Genomic DNA, 18,313 nt, shown 5'->3' on the forward strand with positions numbered 1-18,313 from the left:
GATTATGTAGATATACAGTAGTCTCCGCTTTCGGGTGGTGTCTGGCAGAGCATTTCTCTCCCGACTAAGCGGAGTACAAGATAAACCGAAAGCATGTTAATTCATTCACAACGCAGATACCATATATAATTATTATCATATGCCTATCAACTATATCTAGGAATGCAAACTTTATGAATCAGAAAAGCTTTGCGTTTGTAGATAATAACCTTGGTTTTAAAGATCCGAATCTTTTAATGCAAATGATAAACTAGTCTATTGACAAGCAGACAGAGGTAAGTATAGAAGTATCCCTTTAAGTGGCTTAAAAATACCAACAGCTCATCGTGCGGCGATGTAAATGACATTAATGATGATGGATCCATATCACACTCGCTAGTATTTCGCCCAGCTGTGAGCTACACGGGGAGCCTATACTAGCTTCCCGGTTTAATCTGATCTCAATTACGGATTTCTTCCTCGTCCCGACAGATTTACCTCCTGTGGGTGCTGGCACCGCTGATGAGCGTGGTTTAAAGCACTACATCAGCGATTTCTAGCACAACATTTGCCCAATGTTTTCTTTAAACAGTATACAGCAATATCAGAGGATTTTTATTACGTACGAATGTTGAGGAGCACGACACAATAAATGATATCACATACTGTATATACGTGTAATAGTTTTGCCGTATTTTACTGTTATCTGTATATAGTGTGTGCGGTGACACGACATTTGCTGTTCCGGTGTTATTTTCTCCAAGGACTTAGGGTTAGGGGTAGGGTTGTGATAGGGTTTTAAGTTTGATTTGATGTGAGAAGAAGGATTAGGGGTCAAGTTTATGTTTGTGGGTAGAATCTTAATTTTGGAATTAATAGCGTGCAGATATTGCATGGGCGCAAATGTCATGGAAGCCCTCTGACAGTCATCCTAGGCGACGGACTAGACCTAACATGACGAAGTTATGAGATAACAAGAGTATCTAATAAACAAAGGAACAGAATGGCAGAGGTTTTTATCAAAATCGGGCCTCACCAGTCAAATGAGAAGTCAAGTGGGAGATAACCCCAAGAGAATGATATACTGGGATTGCGATGAGATTGAGATCATTTGCTGGATGACGTTATGCGTTTTATCAATGGCCGCTGACGTAACGAATATGTGGGAAAATATCTCATTTGTTTCTTTTTGTTTTACTTTGTTTTGTTTTTTAGTATGTTTGCAAGACTGCGTAATATATCTAATCTTAAACCTTTTTTTTTCTTGCTCCACCAGAAGCCGACCTTTATTTTGGTGACAAAACGTTATGTCGATCTTAAAACAAAAATGCTAACTTCTGTATTAAATTCATGATCATGGTTATGTCGTTTAGTTAGAGCAAAGAACAAAGAATAAAAGATCGAACAAAACTGCAGATATTTCAAACATATAAGATGTATGACTGTGAGACTGATAATTATAATCATGTAATGTGGCTCCAAATTGCAAAAATTCAATTTTTTAGGCCTGGTGTTACCCTTTAAGGTGAGGATCGTGACTTGAGACCATTAAACCATGATCAGTCCCTAGCTTCTCATCAAACATGGCAACAAAGAACGATATAACTGCGGCACGAAACGAAAGCGTGTGTCAACATATCCCAGCACAATGCGGAAAATACAATGAATACCACATCGTATCAAAGACCTGCTAGTGCTTCGTGCATGCCATTGCATTATGCAGGTACCTGCAAAGTGAATATCAGTGTATTATTGGCTCTATTCTGAATCACTGCTATCAAGATTTGAAAATATCAGGAAAATCCCCAAACTTGTCAAAAAGATGATGTAGAATTTAAGAGACGTAACTTTGCGCGGCAAAGCATAGTCAAAGCTTTATGCCTAAGTTATATTTTGTATGAAAGCGCAAAGTGGTCGTTGTATGTAGATTGTGCAGAAAATAGGTATACTGCTGTTTGTCGCACCTTACACAGTGACACGCAAATATTTCACATTACAATAACTGAAAGGTCGTAATATCCGACCAGATACACACATAGACACAAAATCAGGGTTAAATATTGTTATTGGACTATAATAATCATTCACATGCAGTACTATTACTACCATAGGCCTAGTTGTTGTTGAATAAATGATATTGACCTTTAACATTGCACCATAACGAACACATTATAATTCCTCAAACAATGACAGTAATCTTAATTGATGGTGTGATGGTTTACTTGCTTACTATAAGGAAAATCTCATCTTATTCCGCGAGGAAAAAACACAATTTTGTGGTGAAACGACTGACAAAAAAAAACAATTAACATCAATATGCAAATGAAAGTCACGTGATTTAAGAAATGGGCAGATTATCGTGGCAATTTTGTCTCTTGAACTTGATCTGATTCAAATTAGCATCTGAGGCATTTTGCAAATATTGGAAGAGTTGGTGAATGAAAAGCGCTGTAGGCCTTTAAACAAATGGCTTTGAATGGCTTTGAAAACAAAGCGCATGAAGTGTTATTTTAAGTCGGGTCATTGACTTTTGCGTTTATGTTCAATGTTTGGGCGTATCCCCCCCCCCCCCTTTAAAATAACGTAGTTATGACATGCACCGTTAAGCATGGATAATGGAAATGATTTCCCTCGTAATTATGACCTAGAAGATGACGTCAGCCCCCTCCCACTCCTGGTCACAGTCCAGTTAATCCTGTGGTGTGTGTAAGAAAACGTGGGAGTATACAGCTTTGTGTGGCATGCCTTACAAAGTAATCAAGCAATTATAGAGGGGAATTTCCCCCAATTAAAGAGGATTCAGAATATTCAGAATGAATTCACACACACGCGCACACACACACACACATATATATATATATATATATATATATATATATATATATATATATATATACCTAAATATATATATATATTTATATATGTTCATATATATTCTAAATATATATATATATATATTTATATATATATATATATATATATATATATAATCCTAAGTGTGAGCAAACGGTTGACATACGCTTAAAAGTTATGAATCGCTAAAATTTTAGGTTTTAATTTCAATTTCGGAACAAAATACAACGAAACTGTTTACTATATAAATAGTATACAAATAGGGACTTTAGGGACTTTTTTTTTTTTCCTCAATAAAATGTATACATTACATTGACCTATACTTCGGAGAAATCTCTGAGGCAAATAGATGGCATTTTCTATGCCATCTGGATGAGCAAAGTCAAAGTCTCTTTTGACTTTGATGTCCTCAAAAAAAAAAAAAAAATCAATTTTTTCTTCGCGGCCAGCTTTCATGTTTCCATGAAATCTGAATTGGCTGTCTGCCTAAAAATGGCGAATTGAGGGGCAAACAGCACGTGTTAGGACTGGGTTCAGATCAGGTATCGCCCTGCTCGTCCCTCGGGTTCACAATATTGTTTTGGAATCGTTTTCATAAAGTAACCGTACTCCGGAAGGTAGCATAGGTCTGAGCACAAATTGGAGAGTACACATTGTATTCGATGCACCACAATGCACCTTATACATCATGTACATCGTTCTCGTTTACAGACGGTATACAGTGCGTATCAAAAAAAAAGTAATCCAACTTTGGAGAGCTACTATTTCATAATTATCAGCTATGAAGAGCACAATGCTGCTGGGAGGAAAGAGGAACTTTTCCTCTTTCCATTGGTACCAAATTATGTTGACAAATGTCATGCATGACTGAGCACATTAACTTTAAAGACAACAATAACAAATTGCACTTTTTCCAAGTGTACGTGCTATTGTGAAAGAACAATGCATGTCTCACTGCATGGATGAGATCTGTCAATGAAAGTGGTCAAATAGGCCAGCCTGTATAAATGCAGGTTTGTGTTTAGTGTGTGTGTTTAAGGTTATTTTTCCTAACATTTTATGGTTCATAAACTTTAACATGTTCAACTGTACAATAACTTGGTAACTCCCACAGATGCCAACCCACACAGTCAATTTTTCTCTGTTTATATTCAACACATATCTCGCAGCGACAAACAAGGTCTTGAATATGAAGAGAGAAAATGGATAATGGTTCAGCGTTTAATGGAAGGCCCAAGTTATCGACAACGTGGCCATGTTGAAGGTTATGAACCACAAAAGGTTAAAAGAAACTCTAGACACGAACCTGCAGTCGACCACATTCATGGACAGACCTCATCCACGCAGTGAGACATGCATTGTTCCTTCACAGTAACACGTAAACTTGGAAAAGGTGCATTCTGTCATTGTTGCCTTTAAAGTTTGTGTGCTCAGTCATGCAAAAAATGTTTGTCAACACAATTAGGTATCAATGGAAAGAGGAAGAGTTGCCCATTCCTCGAAACTAAAATTGCGCTCTCCATAGCTGACAATTGTAAAATAGTAGCCCTCCAAAGTTGGATTACCTTTTTTTTTTATACGCACTGTATATGCAAAGCGGAACATTCAACGTGAGGTCTTATTATACTGTAGTCTCTCAATTTAGAAAGTGGAAGATTTGAAACGTGTTCAGATTCATGGTAAGATAGTGTGAAAGGAATGAAAAATGTGTATGGATTTATTAGAGTCAGCTGAAATTTTGACGGCAATTCATTGAGTAAAATTTCTGCACGTTAAGCTCTTGAACGGGTAGGCTACATATCGAATCATTATGGAAGGTGATTACCTTCAAGGTGTAAGAAAGAGATGATGTTTCTTTATTTACAAATTGTCGAATTTTCTGGCTGAGCTGTGTGATGGTGTTCAAATATAAGAAAAAAAAACTCTAGCAAGCAGGGAAAAAAAGTGATTACGTTGTCATTATCATGATATTTTTAGACAAAAACAAATATCACCACACTGGTATACCATTTGGAAATGGTTTTATTTCTAGCATTCCTGTTACTGTTACGGGAAAACATGAGTTTAAAAAAAAAAAGAAACCCAGTCACTCGATTTTTTTCAGTGCCTGATGCATTTGCCGCTATTACAACCGCAAATGTATGGCTGCATTATCTATAACCCTCCCACGCACACATTGACGTTGTATACAAACACTTTGCCGATAGTAGAGACGTTAAAGCGCAAATCATTCATGTCCAAGTTGACTCAACTAAATAAATAATATCGCACGAGCAGAATGCTACAAAATCCAGTAAAATCAGACAGAAAAATAAAGAAGTTATATGGTCTTGTAATCTTCACATGATCTCACCGAATAGTAATAAGTGCTTGTAAGCACTTTATTCATGAAAAGTACCTGAGATTATGATGCCATTATTGCAGTAAAACTCTCAAAATATCATTAAAATCATACCACAAAAACCTTGATTTGGGTTGACAAAGAATTGTTGATAACAACCCCTCTTCTAAAGGTTATCATTGCTCAGTCACTGCAGCACATGATGAAATTTGATGCGAGAGATGTAAAGTTTTTCTTTTTCATTTCATGCCCAAAAAAGGAAAATTGCGAAGACAGTCTACTACCTGATCTAATTTGCATAATTATGCTGTTGCTAATAATATCACTCTTCCCTGTAAATATGTGGATAGTCCCATGATTTACTTATTTCGGTTCCGATTTTGATAAAATCCCTGCCATATATTCTCATCTGACTGGACTCTAAAGGGCTTTTTACACTTAGCCCCGGACTTAGCCCCGGACCAACGGTGGGGCTAAGGGGGCCTTAGCCCCACCGTTGGTACGGGACTATCCTTAGCCCACTTTCTGTTTACACTCGTTTTTGCCAAAGTGGGCTAGCCCCACCGATAGTACGGTACTATCTGGCCCTGCAAAATAGCAGGGGCTAGCACCGCAATTGCGGTGCCAAGCAAGTGAGTGTAAACAGAACGAAAAAATAATCCTGGGCTAAGCGACGGAGACGAAGTCCGACCCTCACTGACCAATCAGAAACGAGGTAATCAAGTGCTGCCGGTGCGTGCGTGTACGTGTACAGTACACAGCGTAATTATGAATATTCATGTGGTTTGGAAAGTCCGGGGCTAAGAAATACGAGTGTAAAAAGGTCAGTTTTCTCCTTAGCCCCGGACAAGAGATAGTACGGGACTAATTGGCGAGTGTAAAAAGCTGAAAAAATTGGTACGGGGCTAACGATAGTCCTGGGTCAGAGAAAGTCCGGATGCATTCACTGTTTTGATTCATTTTTTTTTCGAGATTACAGACCTTACACTGACTAACCTTGAGGTCATGTAAAATTAGAATGGTGGCGACAGTTTAGATACACATCATATACCGTGATAAACACGGCGGCCTTGTAACTCCTGTCAGTGTATTTACGTCGGATGGCTGAGATTGGTGACGGGGTGGGGAAAAGCAAAAAAAAAATAGTGATATGGCTGGTATTTGCAGACAGCAAGAGCCAGCCTTGGTGGTACAACGTGGGATTTATAGAGATTGTTGACATCAGAACTATCACTAAAAAATGACGAACATCACATACACACAGGCTTGTCGATGGGACAGTGTGCTTATAGTACCTAATACACAAACAGCTCGCAGAGAAAAACATGTAGAAGGACAGGCGAAAGGAGTGACCTTGTAGAAATCGACTTATCGATTGGCCCAAGTCTTCCGCTGGGAAATATTATGGCATCCCTTTTGTCACCAAACACATGGTTGTGCGGGTGCCACTATACACTACACATAGACACGTTAAGCTTCCATTGTTGTCATACATACATTCAGGCGTCATGAAAATCGTTTCCACTTTAAACACTGTACTTGCTTTGTGGAGTGTGCAAGCATGACCACATAGATGCGATCCGTACACAAACATTTCGTCCTCGATGTCTTGAGCGTCCAAAGCCCCTGAACCGATCTGATTCGATTACCCAGCCCATGCACAGTATACACAAACCTGACCTTTCTTTTAGGGTAGTTCTGCGTATGTTGTCCAGCTCACTTTTACAGTGGACCACTCATCCAATCAAATAAGCGTACACTGCACAAACAGCGTTTAATTCACGGCATACTAACCCAATTTCGAGAGAACACACGTCTTGATTCAACCACGAAAACACAAGGAAGGTTTTTTTCTATCATTATTTTTTAAGGACTTGAATAAGTCGTATTTCGTTCCAATTCTCACATAGCATAACAGAAATTCACTCCGTTTCTATAAACACTGATAAAGTGGGAAATCTAGATAAGTTTGCTTGATTACCTCCTGAAAACAATGAAAGTTATTGTTGCTGCATTACCGAAATGGTGATAAAAAAATTATACTTCCCAACGTCGAAGTCGTTTTTATTTTTAAGCCAATCGAAATGAAAACTTGCATGGCGCTCAGGTGTGCAATTTCTTACTCATTGTGGGCAGATTGTCATTACCGAGATCTATGACATTCTCGTAGTGAACACAGCACCACAGGAGTGTGACGTTTGTAATACCCAAACAGCTTGTTTTCTTCGTACAGATTGGCAGTGTTTTTGCACTTAACAAATGCTTATCATAACGTCAGAATTATTGAATAAACATGCAAACAAAGTTCATGTCACACAACTACAGGAAATACTAATGAGAACACCAAACCGAGTATACAATTGTATAAGTCTAGTACAATGTTTACATTTAGGGCATACATAGAGAAATGTGAGATGAACAAAATGGTGGGCGTTTCATTAATGTTGGACCTTAAGCAAGAAAGTTAACGAATTTTGAATAAATTATTTTGTCCGGAATAGTAATATCGGTCTAACTCAAGAAGGATGATGACGTCATAGGCTCACAACTCTCCAAAAGTTTTTTGCACAAATAAATTAACAAATCACATTTTCGTCGATAATGTAGTAAACTACCGTATCAGGGCAATTACCCCCCCCCCCCCCCCCCCCCGGCTAAATACTGATTAGTGGTAAGGTTAGAGTAAAGATTAGGGTTAGGGTTAGGTTAAGGGTTAGAGCTTGGGTTAGGGCTAGGCTTGCGTTCAGGAATAGGAATACGGTTGGGGTCAGGGAAAGGGTCCGGGGTAATTGCCTAGGGGGTAATTGCCCTATAGACCCGCCTCTTTCCCCCAAAATCACAATTGCCACGGTTTATCACCAGCCTACATTCATTCGATGCAGATACAATTAATTTTCCTTAATTTCAAGTCAAAATACGCAATCTAATTCTTTTATTCAAAACAAAAAGGACTTCTGTAGAGGCAAGAGGAAGCTAAGTTTTGTGAGGTGATAAATCACTTTTTAGTTGAATTCTTTCATGCCCGATTTTAACGAAATCGCTACAATTCTGTTCGTTTGATTTTACTCTTTATATAGACCTAACTTTATCATTTCATCTTATTACTAAATCTTATCATTTCAGTTTCGACATTGTTTACTCTGTTCAATTCACATTGTCTTGTTTCCATTATTTCTCTGTCACAAAAGAAAGTGAGATGTATGTTATGCTTTTGTCGAAAAGTGGAAATAAATTTGACGTTGAATTTGAATTTGAACTTGAACATTTTGATGGAATTGCGCTTAAATACAAGCACTTTTGTACCAAGAACTCCTGATACAAAATCGAGAGACTATCCAAGTGATCATATTGATATGCGTAAGTCCATCACCTTGCCCGTTTTCTTTCTCTCTCCGCGCCGTACCAGGGTGAGCAAACGAAGTCCCTTAACCTTTCGTCTAAAACAAATATGTCGCAACGTGACATTTTTTCTTGACATATTTCATTACTCATTTTTTTTTTCGAGCACCTGTCTTTGCGTTGACACAACAGTCGGGCTTATTTCCGCTACTTCCTCAGTAGCAGGAAGTAATGGGTGTTTTTTCATATACTTGTTCTTGGGTTACAAAGTACACAAGATGACATTCGCAGCAGGTTGCCTCTTCCTACCCCACCCCTACATCACCTCTACTACTTCACCCCAGCCCCCCCCCCCCCTTCCCCACCCTTTCCTCAACCAGTGAAGAATGCACATCGATGCATATAATTCTTTAAAAATCATTATAGCGACACTTTGTTAAAGTTTGTTACACTGTATTGAGATTGAAATGCAAAAATGAAACTGAACCGACCTAAACTGAACTGAACCCTTACCTCAATCGCACCCGTACCTCAACCTACTCCTAGCCCCCCCTCCCCCACCTATAGCTTACCTCAATAACCCCAACCTCACCCATCTACCTCACCCCACCTATCTAACCCCACCCTTTAATTCACCCCCATCCCTTCCTCACCCTATCCCACCCAACCTCACCCAACCCCGAACCTGCCTCACTCCACCCTATTCTAACCCATCACCCCTACCTCACCTCATCCACCCCTATATACCTCACCCCACCCTTACCTCATTACACTGTCTCCATCTCTACCTTATCCCACTCTATCTCACTTTTTAGTGAATTTACACAGATGTTTCAGTATTTAAAAAAAATAAAACGGTAATATAGATCTAGATACAAAATGTGCACGTTAGATGCTAATTCATTTTCAACCCTCTGTTCCAGTGTCACTGATAAATTCAGAGAGGTGCACCTTGATCCCCGTATAACTCATTGTTCAAAAAGTGAAGTTGAGACAGAGCGGAGCAGAGTTCCCTGGCTTTCACGCCTTGCCAGGGAGCGTTGATTCCTGTTTTCTCATGATTATAAGCAACTCTTCTCACCCGCAGAAAAAAAAAAGGCTTTTAGGCTGAAGTTAATGCTGGTGCATGAACTTCACTGAGAGCTCTTAGCATGGTCAAGTCCCCTTACGTGCATATAATATGATGTGCTGCTAAACCTTTTGTGAAATATCATATTGACACCTGATAATCCACTTTGCTCGTGAAATTCAGTACGAAGCGATGGCAAAACGATCCTGACAATAACCAGAAATAAAAAGAAGAAGTCCAAAAATCAGTTGAATTTTACAAAACATCCACGCAGCTGATGTTTTTATAAAATCAGATAATGGGCAAAGCTGACCAAATATACACATTTGTGTGTGTGTGTGTGTGTGTGTGTGTGTGTGTGTGTGTTGCGCGAAATCATTCCACTCTGCATTGAGAGTTAATCGATAATTCCATTAACGTCTGCGACGAACTAGAGACAAGTTTGAATACGCGATCGACATCGATGTGAGAGACTTCGATTGTACGTGAAACCAACCTTGCACTTTAGAGACTTGAGCCTTCTTTGATTTCCCGCGCATAAGGTCGTTGAATGCATTGATTGAAAGCAGAGTTCTTAAGGCACGATTTGCCGATTGTGGTTCCAGAACTCAATAATTCATCAAAGTCTCAGTGTATGCGTAATACTGTACAGTCATCTCCGTGGTGCTCCTAAAGATATCTAGTTTCGCACCTCTTCACAAAAAGGAAGAAAAAGAGAAGAAACGAACGCACTCACTTGCATATGCGTTATGAATGACAATTCAGTGAAAATGAATCGACAGCAGATCACGTTGTCATCTACCATATCCAGTAATAGCAAACTAATAGACGAGACTTGGTTTAGTGTTACGGAATATGATGACATGGCTGTCTTTGGAGTATAGGAGTTAGTCGGTCCAGCTTTCGGGTGCTTAAAGAGGCTAAAGCTGACAATTAAATCAGGTGCATCTTCACCCCCCCCCCCCCCATCCCTTTTATACACACACACACACACCCACACACCCACACACCTCCTTGTCACATAGCAATACTGTTAGGCGTTGTTCCTATTCAAAAAGTTCCTGCTTTACTATAAAATGACCCAAGCCTATATCGAAAAATGTCTCCAATAAAGATGAGTGCAGCTTTACAAGATGAGTGCAGCTTTACACAGTGAGCATAAATCTAATTCATGTTGGAAGTTGCAAAACTTGGACCTCTGTGTCATTTCGTGACATTTCCACCAACTGAACCTGGCTAGTAACAAAGTGGGTGGACAGTTAGCATTCACAATTAACCTCACCCTGAACTCTCCTTACTACAAATAACACCATGAATCCTCCCAACTTACCATAACCCATAACCCTCCGAACAAACCTCATACCAGAACCATCCTCACAAGATCCACTCCGTGCAAGCCTCCCCAACAAATGCCATTCCACCCGACCCCAAATCCTCCCTATAAACCCTACCAAAAACGCTTCCAAGAGACCCCACTCCAGAATCGTTCTATCAAGCCTGACCCATTCAGAACCATCCTCGCAAACCAAACTCAAAACCCTCTCAACAGGTTCCACTCCACAAACCCTTTCCTACAGACCCCATCCCAAACTTTCCAGTATTCCCCACTTCAGAACCCCCTAATGCCAAGCCCTACTCCAAACCCTCCAAACAACCTCCACCCAAATCTTTCAAATACTCAGTAAACCCAAAGTGCCATTCCAAACCTCCCCTAAGCCCGACCCAAACTCGTCTCAAACCCTCCCTACAATAAACCTTACCTCAAACCCTTTCCAACAGAACCTTTCTATCAATCCCACCAAAACCCTTCCAATCGACCCTACCCAACACACAACCATGCCAACAAGTCCCACTCCACACCCTCTAAACCAGTTCCACTCCAAACCCTCCCTATAGACCAAGCCCAAACCTATCCAATATTTCACACCTCAAGTCCAACTCTAAACCCTCCCAACAGGCTCCATCCGGAACCCTTCCTACATCATAAGTACTACCCGAAACTCTTCCGATAAACCCAATTCCGATCCCTTCATCAAGCCCTTGAAACCCTCTCAACAAGCCATAGCAAAACTCTCCCAACTAAGCCCACCTCAGAGCCATTTTCACAAGGCCCACTCTAAACTCTCTAAACAAATGCCACTTCAAATCATCACTATTAGGCCCCAACCCAACCCTTTCCAATATTCTCCACCTCAGAGCCCCATAATCTATCAAGCCCTATACTCCCAAACCCTCTGAACAAGCCCCACCCGGAACTTTCCTTATAAGCCCTTTCCCAAAGCCTTCCAAAAGAACCCACCGCCATCTCAAACCCTCCGACAAACCTCATCCCGGAACCATCCTCACAAGATTCACTCCAAACCCTCTTCACAAGCCACCACTCCATACCCTCCCTTTAGGCCCCATCCCAAACCTCACCAATATTTGCCACCTCAGAACCCCTTTTTATATCAAGCCCGACTCCAAACCATTCGCACGGGCCAAGCACGAAAACTATCCGACATTCCTTACCCAAAAGTTGAACCCTCCCGAAAAAAAACAACACTCAAAACCATCCCAACACCTAGAACTCTCCAAACTAGCATCATCTAGAACCCTTACAGCACTAGCCCCACCTTGATCCTTTCCCCTTTCCCTGTGTCCTCATCTTACCTAGGTTGCCTAGGAGATTGGTGTATGAGTCTGTAGGAGATGAGCCAAGGTTGCTGAGTGATAAACTTCCTGAAACATAAGAATATAGGGGCCTACTGGAAACAGAATACTTACCAAAAACAAATCATCGTGTATGAGAAGGGTGACTTTTAAAGGAAACCCCGTCCCCCTCGCCCGTATTAATATGAAAAATAAGAAACGAAGACTGTGCTATGTGTACAACAGAAATTAACAACAACAAAAACACGAAAACTATACCAAAGTATAGTGCCGTTATCAAAAGAAACTGATCAATACGTTTCCACAATTAAATTCATTGTAGTATATTATTTTGATTATTGTTTAATTTACACTACTGCGAGACAATCATTTACCATGCTAAACTGCTATGTTGTACCATGATGTATATCGATAGTGTTTCATGATACAGTGTATTACTAAAAAAAATGAATTGTAATACACTGCCACACAGAAAACCAATGAATCAAATCACATCAAATCACATCAAATCACATCAAATCAAATTTAACCGTGCAGAAACCATGAAAAGCTTGAATATTGTTCGTAACGATATATACATTTAAAAATACATATATATTATATTATATCATCAACTAACTGGCCAACGTGATGATGGAAATGTGCGAAATGCATTCGTGATTTTGAAAAAAAAAAGTATACAAAATATACTGTTATTCTCTTCACGAGGATGTCTGGAGGTACTCAACGTTGAAAACCTCTAATTGTCTAATGACAAGAGCTGAATTTCAGTTTTGAAATTATGGGGCAACCATTAAAATGAAATGAAAGCATCGTCACGTAAATGTTATTCGTGAATATATTAATGAAGCAAACTCATAAGCTCATAACTCGGCTAAGTTGCGTGAAGTTTATATGATACAGTGCAAAAAAGAAAAAAAAACACCTGGATGTTGCTATTTGCGACGTTATCACGAAATGATGTTTGACATGTCTTCGTGGTTGCACGGACTCCAAATCAAACTGTATTTGGAGGAAAATAATCACTCATCCCCATTGCAGTCTTTACCCTCCCCTCCCCCCCCCCCCCCCCCCCCCACCTCCCCCTCCTCCCGACTCACACATCAATCTCCATGGGAAGCGGCCATAGAGGGTGGATACCTTGGGATGACGTGACAGCCTCAATTCAAGACTCTCATTTGTCCTCTTCAACATCCAAGTCCCGACTGACTCTTCCGACTCACACGGGTTTCCGTCCAATGACTAATGTGTTGTGCGTATTACCTATAGGTTCTGGATAACAATGTTCTGTTTGTTTTGGCTTACTTTGTAAATCTGACATAAAGTCCCCTCTTTCTATACTTTTCGATCTCTATCTCTATCTCTACTAGTACTTTATTTCTCCCGCTCTTTGAAGATCTCTATCAAGGTTACTTTCTTCCTTCCAATCCGGCAATTTTACGTGTTCATCAGTCTCTTCATTTCTAAATCTGTCGATTGTCTCTCTTTATGCCCTGGAAGTCTCTCGCTTGTGTATCTATTTCTCTGTCTATTGATGTGGTTGATCTAACACGTAGCTCTGTAAATCTCGCGACATTAAATTGACTAAAGAATGCGAAGGGATTTTCCGATCTTCCTCAGGTTTTTACAGCGGTGCAGCTAAGATTAGTGTCACACTCCACTGATTACCGTGGTGTCTTCATTGTACTCAATGATTGATGCTTCACGATAGATGCTGGTGTCCAAAGTTTCGTAACTGGGCATCGAAGCAGTGCCAATAAACTTTTAGTCTTCTATTTGTTTTGCTTCTTTACTTCTTCAGCTTTAGGTGATGCAAAAGTGGAAAAATTAATATTCTGATGCCTAGAAACAATATCATATCTTCAAATATTGACTGCAAAAACCATCTTCATGAATGGAGATAAGAACGTTCGGGAAGAAAGAAGCGGCAATAAGAAAATAAAGAAAAAAAGCACAGCGCGAGATGCAATGGTTGCCATGGAAACCGAGCGCAAGCCGCTTTTACGATGGCACGACGTGGGATTAATAAGTGTGCGTCTTCTCCCCCAAAGCACGATGACCTTTTTCTTTATTATTTCAATTTTTACTGTTTTTTCCGGTGTTTGCCTTCTCGTGAATTATTGACAGAATGATGACGATAGTTAGGCATGGAAGCTAAATTAGCTTGAGAAACTGAGAGGTGAAGATGAAATCATTCGCATTGAAATCATGCAGGTTGCTCTGATCTCCCATAAATATAATTGTGTTTCGCTAGAACAGTTACCTTGTTGAACGAACTGACTTGTACGTGATAATGTCTATGATATCATGTCTGGCGCATTCCTTGCGAAACATGTCACTCTATTAACACTACGTGAAAAAAAAAAGCATCGCATGAGCTGATAGTCAGCGAGGCAGCGGGTTTTGAGAATCTACATACAATTAGCCAACGACGGGAAGGAAATATTACCGAGGCTCCAGGCTATTAGATGGAGATTTTCATGTTTTGGTTTTTACTCCTTCCCCGTTAGGGAGCTTCCAGCGCCAATAAGGATTGTTTTATTGTATACGACTCTTTTTTTTATATAATTATCTTGGAGTTTACCCGCTCACTACGATACTGTGAGACTAGTGAGGCATCCGAGTGTATTATCCTGCACGTAGTGACAATCAGACATACGATTTAAGGAGGTTCAATTCGTGGTGTCCCCCATCCTGTCGAGTTATCAGGAACTTTTTGCACCCTCGAAGGGTTTTATGCCCCAAGAGGTCAGTTCCCTCTTCCTTTTATTATCCTCCTTCGCAGTGATGATCAATCCAAGCAAGGAACCCTCAATTTTGGCGAGGTCAAGTACATCTCTGACCTAATAGACTTGGCGATTTAAGTAAAGCAGGAGCAATCGAAAGGTATAAAATGTAGCAGAGAAACTTGATATATTTCATCCCTACATTTGTCTAGATTTCCCGGCAACCAAATATGACTCACCAGATTTGTGATGCAGCAGGCGACAACTAAGATGTACTTGAAGCACCAGACGATAGCCTCATCCCCACAGAAACCCATTGCAACCTATTCCGTCCGAATCCAGTAGTATTCCCAACAATTTTGCCGTGGATTTTCTCGGTACTGAAGAAAATCCGTAAAGCTGTTTGGACAGAGTAATCCTGTTTTATGGATATCCACAGATGAGATCCGTACGCTTGGTAGAAATGAGAAATAAAGGCAAGATATTCGGTATTTGCGTTCACGGGTGTACTGCGATGGTGCTTCCACACGGCTACACGCGTGCAACGGGGAATGTTAGCGATTGAATGGCGAGAGAGCCCGCGACACGCAACAATGCGAGAGTGTGTAGGCTGGCATCCGTCGGGCTGCCAGCGGCTTGTTCTCAAGTACGGTTCTCACGGCCCTCGATATCACTCGCATGTGCAGGCGTGTGCCTAGTGTGTGAAAGCATGGAGTGTATGCTATGCTCGGTCTTTCTCTGTGTGTGCATGTGTGTGTGTGTTTGTGTATGCGGTAAGGTATGCACGTTCCCACCCTCCCTCGACTGCACACAGTCGGCAGTCAGCACGAATCTCGCCAAAATTATTATGATTTGAAGATATGATTCACTCTACAGTTTTAGCGAGGGGGTTTGATGTACTGAGCTGAAAGGTAAATAATGTGGGGAATATTTCCATAAGTGGTCGGAGATAAAAAGAAGGGAAGGACCCTTTGTTGCAATACGACAAAATTCGGACATATTTAATCAGAAGCATGTCAGTAGTGTGGCGTGCAGCAAAAAGTAGCGGCTGATCTGGAGCTTTATTATGAATAACGATAATGTTTACAAATCTTTCTCCTCTCTTTTCTTCACGCTTCAAGCCAACAGATGAAGCGAATGTCCCTAGTCTGCGCTCATAGACCCTGCTTGACTGGTGGCGTTGCTTGTCGTTAGCATTGCTTTTCTAATGAGTGAAAGGTAGACGACGACAAGTTAAAACAGATAACGGACAGCTACACGGAAATTGGAGAGTTTGGCGTACACTATACACCTGTATATATATACAGCATCGAGAGATTTAACAAAGGAGCAATGTGATGTTTCGTACATTCCTCAGAAAAAGTAGGAATCTTTGAAAGATGTAGACCTACCCACAGATCTTTTTTTTTTTCAGTGAACACTCTGTAGATCAAGAGACAGATACACAGAGGAAATTTGACAGAAATCATTAGAATGCAGGCATGATTTTATCCCTATACGGAGGTGTGATCGTCGAAAACTGGTAAGTTTGGTAATACAGCATTCAATGACGACATCGAAGTCGTCATCCTAGTTTCATGTTTGTGACTTCGATTGCGCGCATGAGTAAAGAGATCTAGGTGTTGCTGTGGACAAGGCAACGGTTCCCTGTTCGAATCCCCCTGGCAGGCAGCAGTGGTGATGTCCTTAATTAAAATCCGGAATGGTAAAGAAACTTGTAGGCGTCGATCCCATGGCTGCTTGCTATAGACATCACTAACTGTTACTGCTTTAAGAAACGCAATCCAAAATGCGATATTCTTCATGTGAAATTACATTTTCACATTTTTCATTGTTACTGATTTCACTTTTTCTCGGAAGAAACGTTTTCCTGAAGACTGCTGACGGTAAAATGACTGCCACACATCGTTGGTGATAAGGAGCTTGAAATGTTTTCTTTCAGTGACAATGGTAAACAAAAGAAGACAAGAAATTTCACAAAATAAGATATCTGTAACAGTAAGGTAACAATCACGTTGTTACTGACATTAAAACTTACCTTACCTGGTAAGTATATTTTGTTAAAAGTGCATGTATATCAAAAATATCTGTACATTTTCTTGATTTCTAATGCAAACTTTCTCGGTATTGATAATTATGAATGCTGTCCGTTAAAAGTGAGTACATGTACCCGTAAGATATCTTGTTCAGATTTATGAATATGTGTACAATTTCACAAATAATGATGTCTATATTTAGATAGATAAGTAGGTATAGATAAATAGATAGATAGATAAATAGATAGATAGATAAATGGGTAGATAGGTAGACAGACAGATGATAGGTAGATAAGTAGATAATAACATAGATAAAGAGATATGTAGTATATACATAAAGATCGATGGACAGACAGATAGATAGATAGATAGATAGATAGATAGATAGATAAGTAGATACATATAAAAATAGATAGATAGACAGAAGATAGATCGATATAGATAGATGTAGATAGATAGATATAAAAAGATAGACACATAGATAGATAAGTAGATAGATAGAAAATAGATAGACATGCAGGTAGATAGATAAGTATAAGATAGAAAGATAGACATGCAGGTAGATATTTACATGATACTACAGATAGGTAGATAACATAGATAGATAGATAGATAGATAGATAGATAGATAGATAGATAGATAGATAGATAGATAGATAGATAGATAGATAGATAGATAGATAGAGATAGATAGATAGATAGATAGATGGATGGATGGATGGATCGAAGGATAGACTGAAATATAGATAGATAGACAGGTAAATAGATAGATAGACAGGTAAATAGATAGATAGATAGACAGGTAAATAGATAGATAGATAGATAGATAGATAGATAGATAGATAGATAGATAGATAGACAGATAGATAAATAGATAGATAGAGATACGAATCTGATGGCCGCGAAGTGTTTGAGTGATGCGCTCAGTATTCTCGATATTTCTGGGTTGGTTTGTTTTTTTGAAGATAAGAGAAAACGTCGTCTGCTAATAGATTTCGCACATCAGGACAAATTCTTCCACGTACAAATTGCTCACACGGGGACACAGTCCCGCTTTGTATAGTGTGGAATGCCATTAAGAAACGAATTATCATTATCAGAACTCTGTATACCTTGCTATGACTAGACAGAGACCATGGAGACAGGCAGACACACAGACAGACAGGGAGAGAGAAAAAAATATTTTCTATTACTGTACTTTGATCTGAGATAATTGACCAAGAAGGTATATATCCTTGATATGACTCATGGTTTAAAGTTCAATTTATTGTTATTGCTTTTGTTTTCATTCATTCTTTCTTTCCCTCGTGATCTTTGA

General features: G+C 39.7%; 1 protein-coding gene across 1 annotated transcript in view; it reads right to left on the reverse strand.

The window, feature by feature from the left end:
• Positions 1-15,619, reverse strand: part of LOC139731003 (CD9 antigen-like) — a 172,667-nt gene extending 157,048 nt beyond the window's left edge. The window contains exon 1 of the mRNA XM_071641877.1: positions 15,199-15,619. Coding sequence (XP_071497978.1) covers positions 15,199-15,276 — 78 coding nt within the window. The 5' untranslated portion in view covers positions 15,277-15,619. The remainder of the gene's footprint in view (positions 1-15,198) is intronic.
• Positions 15,620-18,313: the final 2,694 nt, after the last annotated feature.

The sequence above is a fragment of the Diadema antillarum genome, unplaced genomic scaffold (genome assembly GCF_040938485.1).
Source record: "Diadema antillarum isolate AM-2024a unplaced genomic scaffold, OU_Dant_1.0 seq00000348_RagTag, whole genome shotgun sequence".
Classification (NCBI taxonomy): domain Eukaryota; kingdom Metazoa; phylum Echinodermata; class Echinoidea; order Diadematoida; family Diadematidae; genus Diadema; species Diadema antillarum.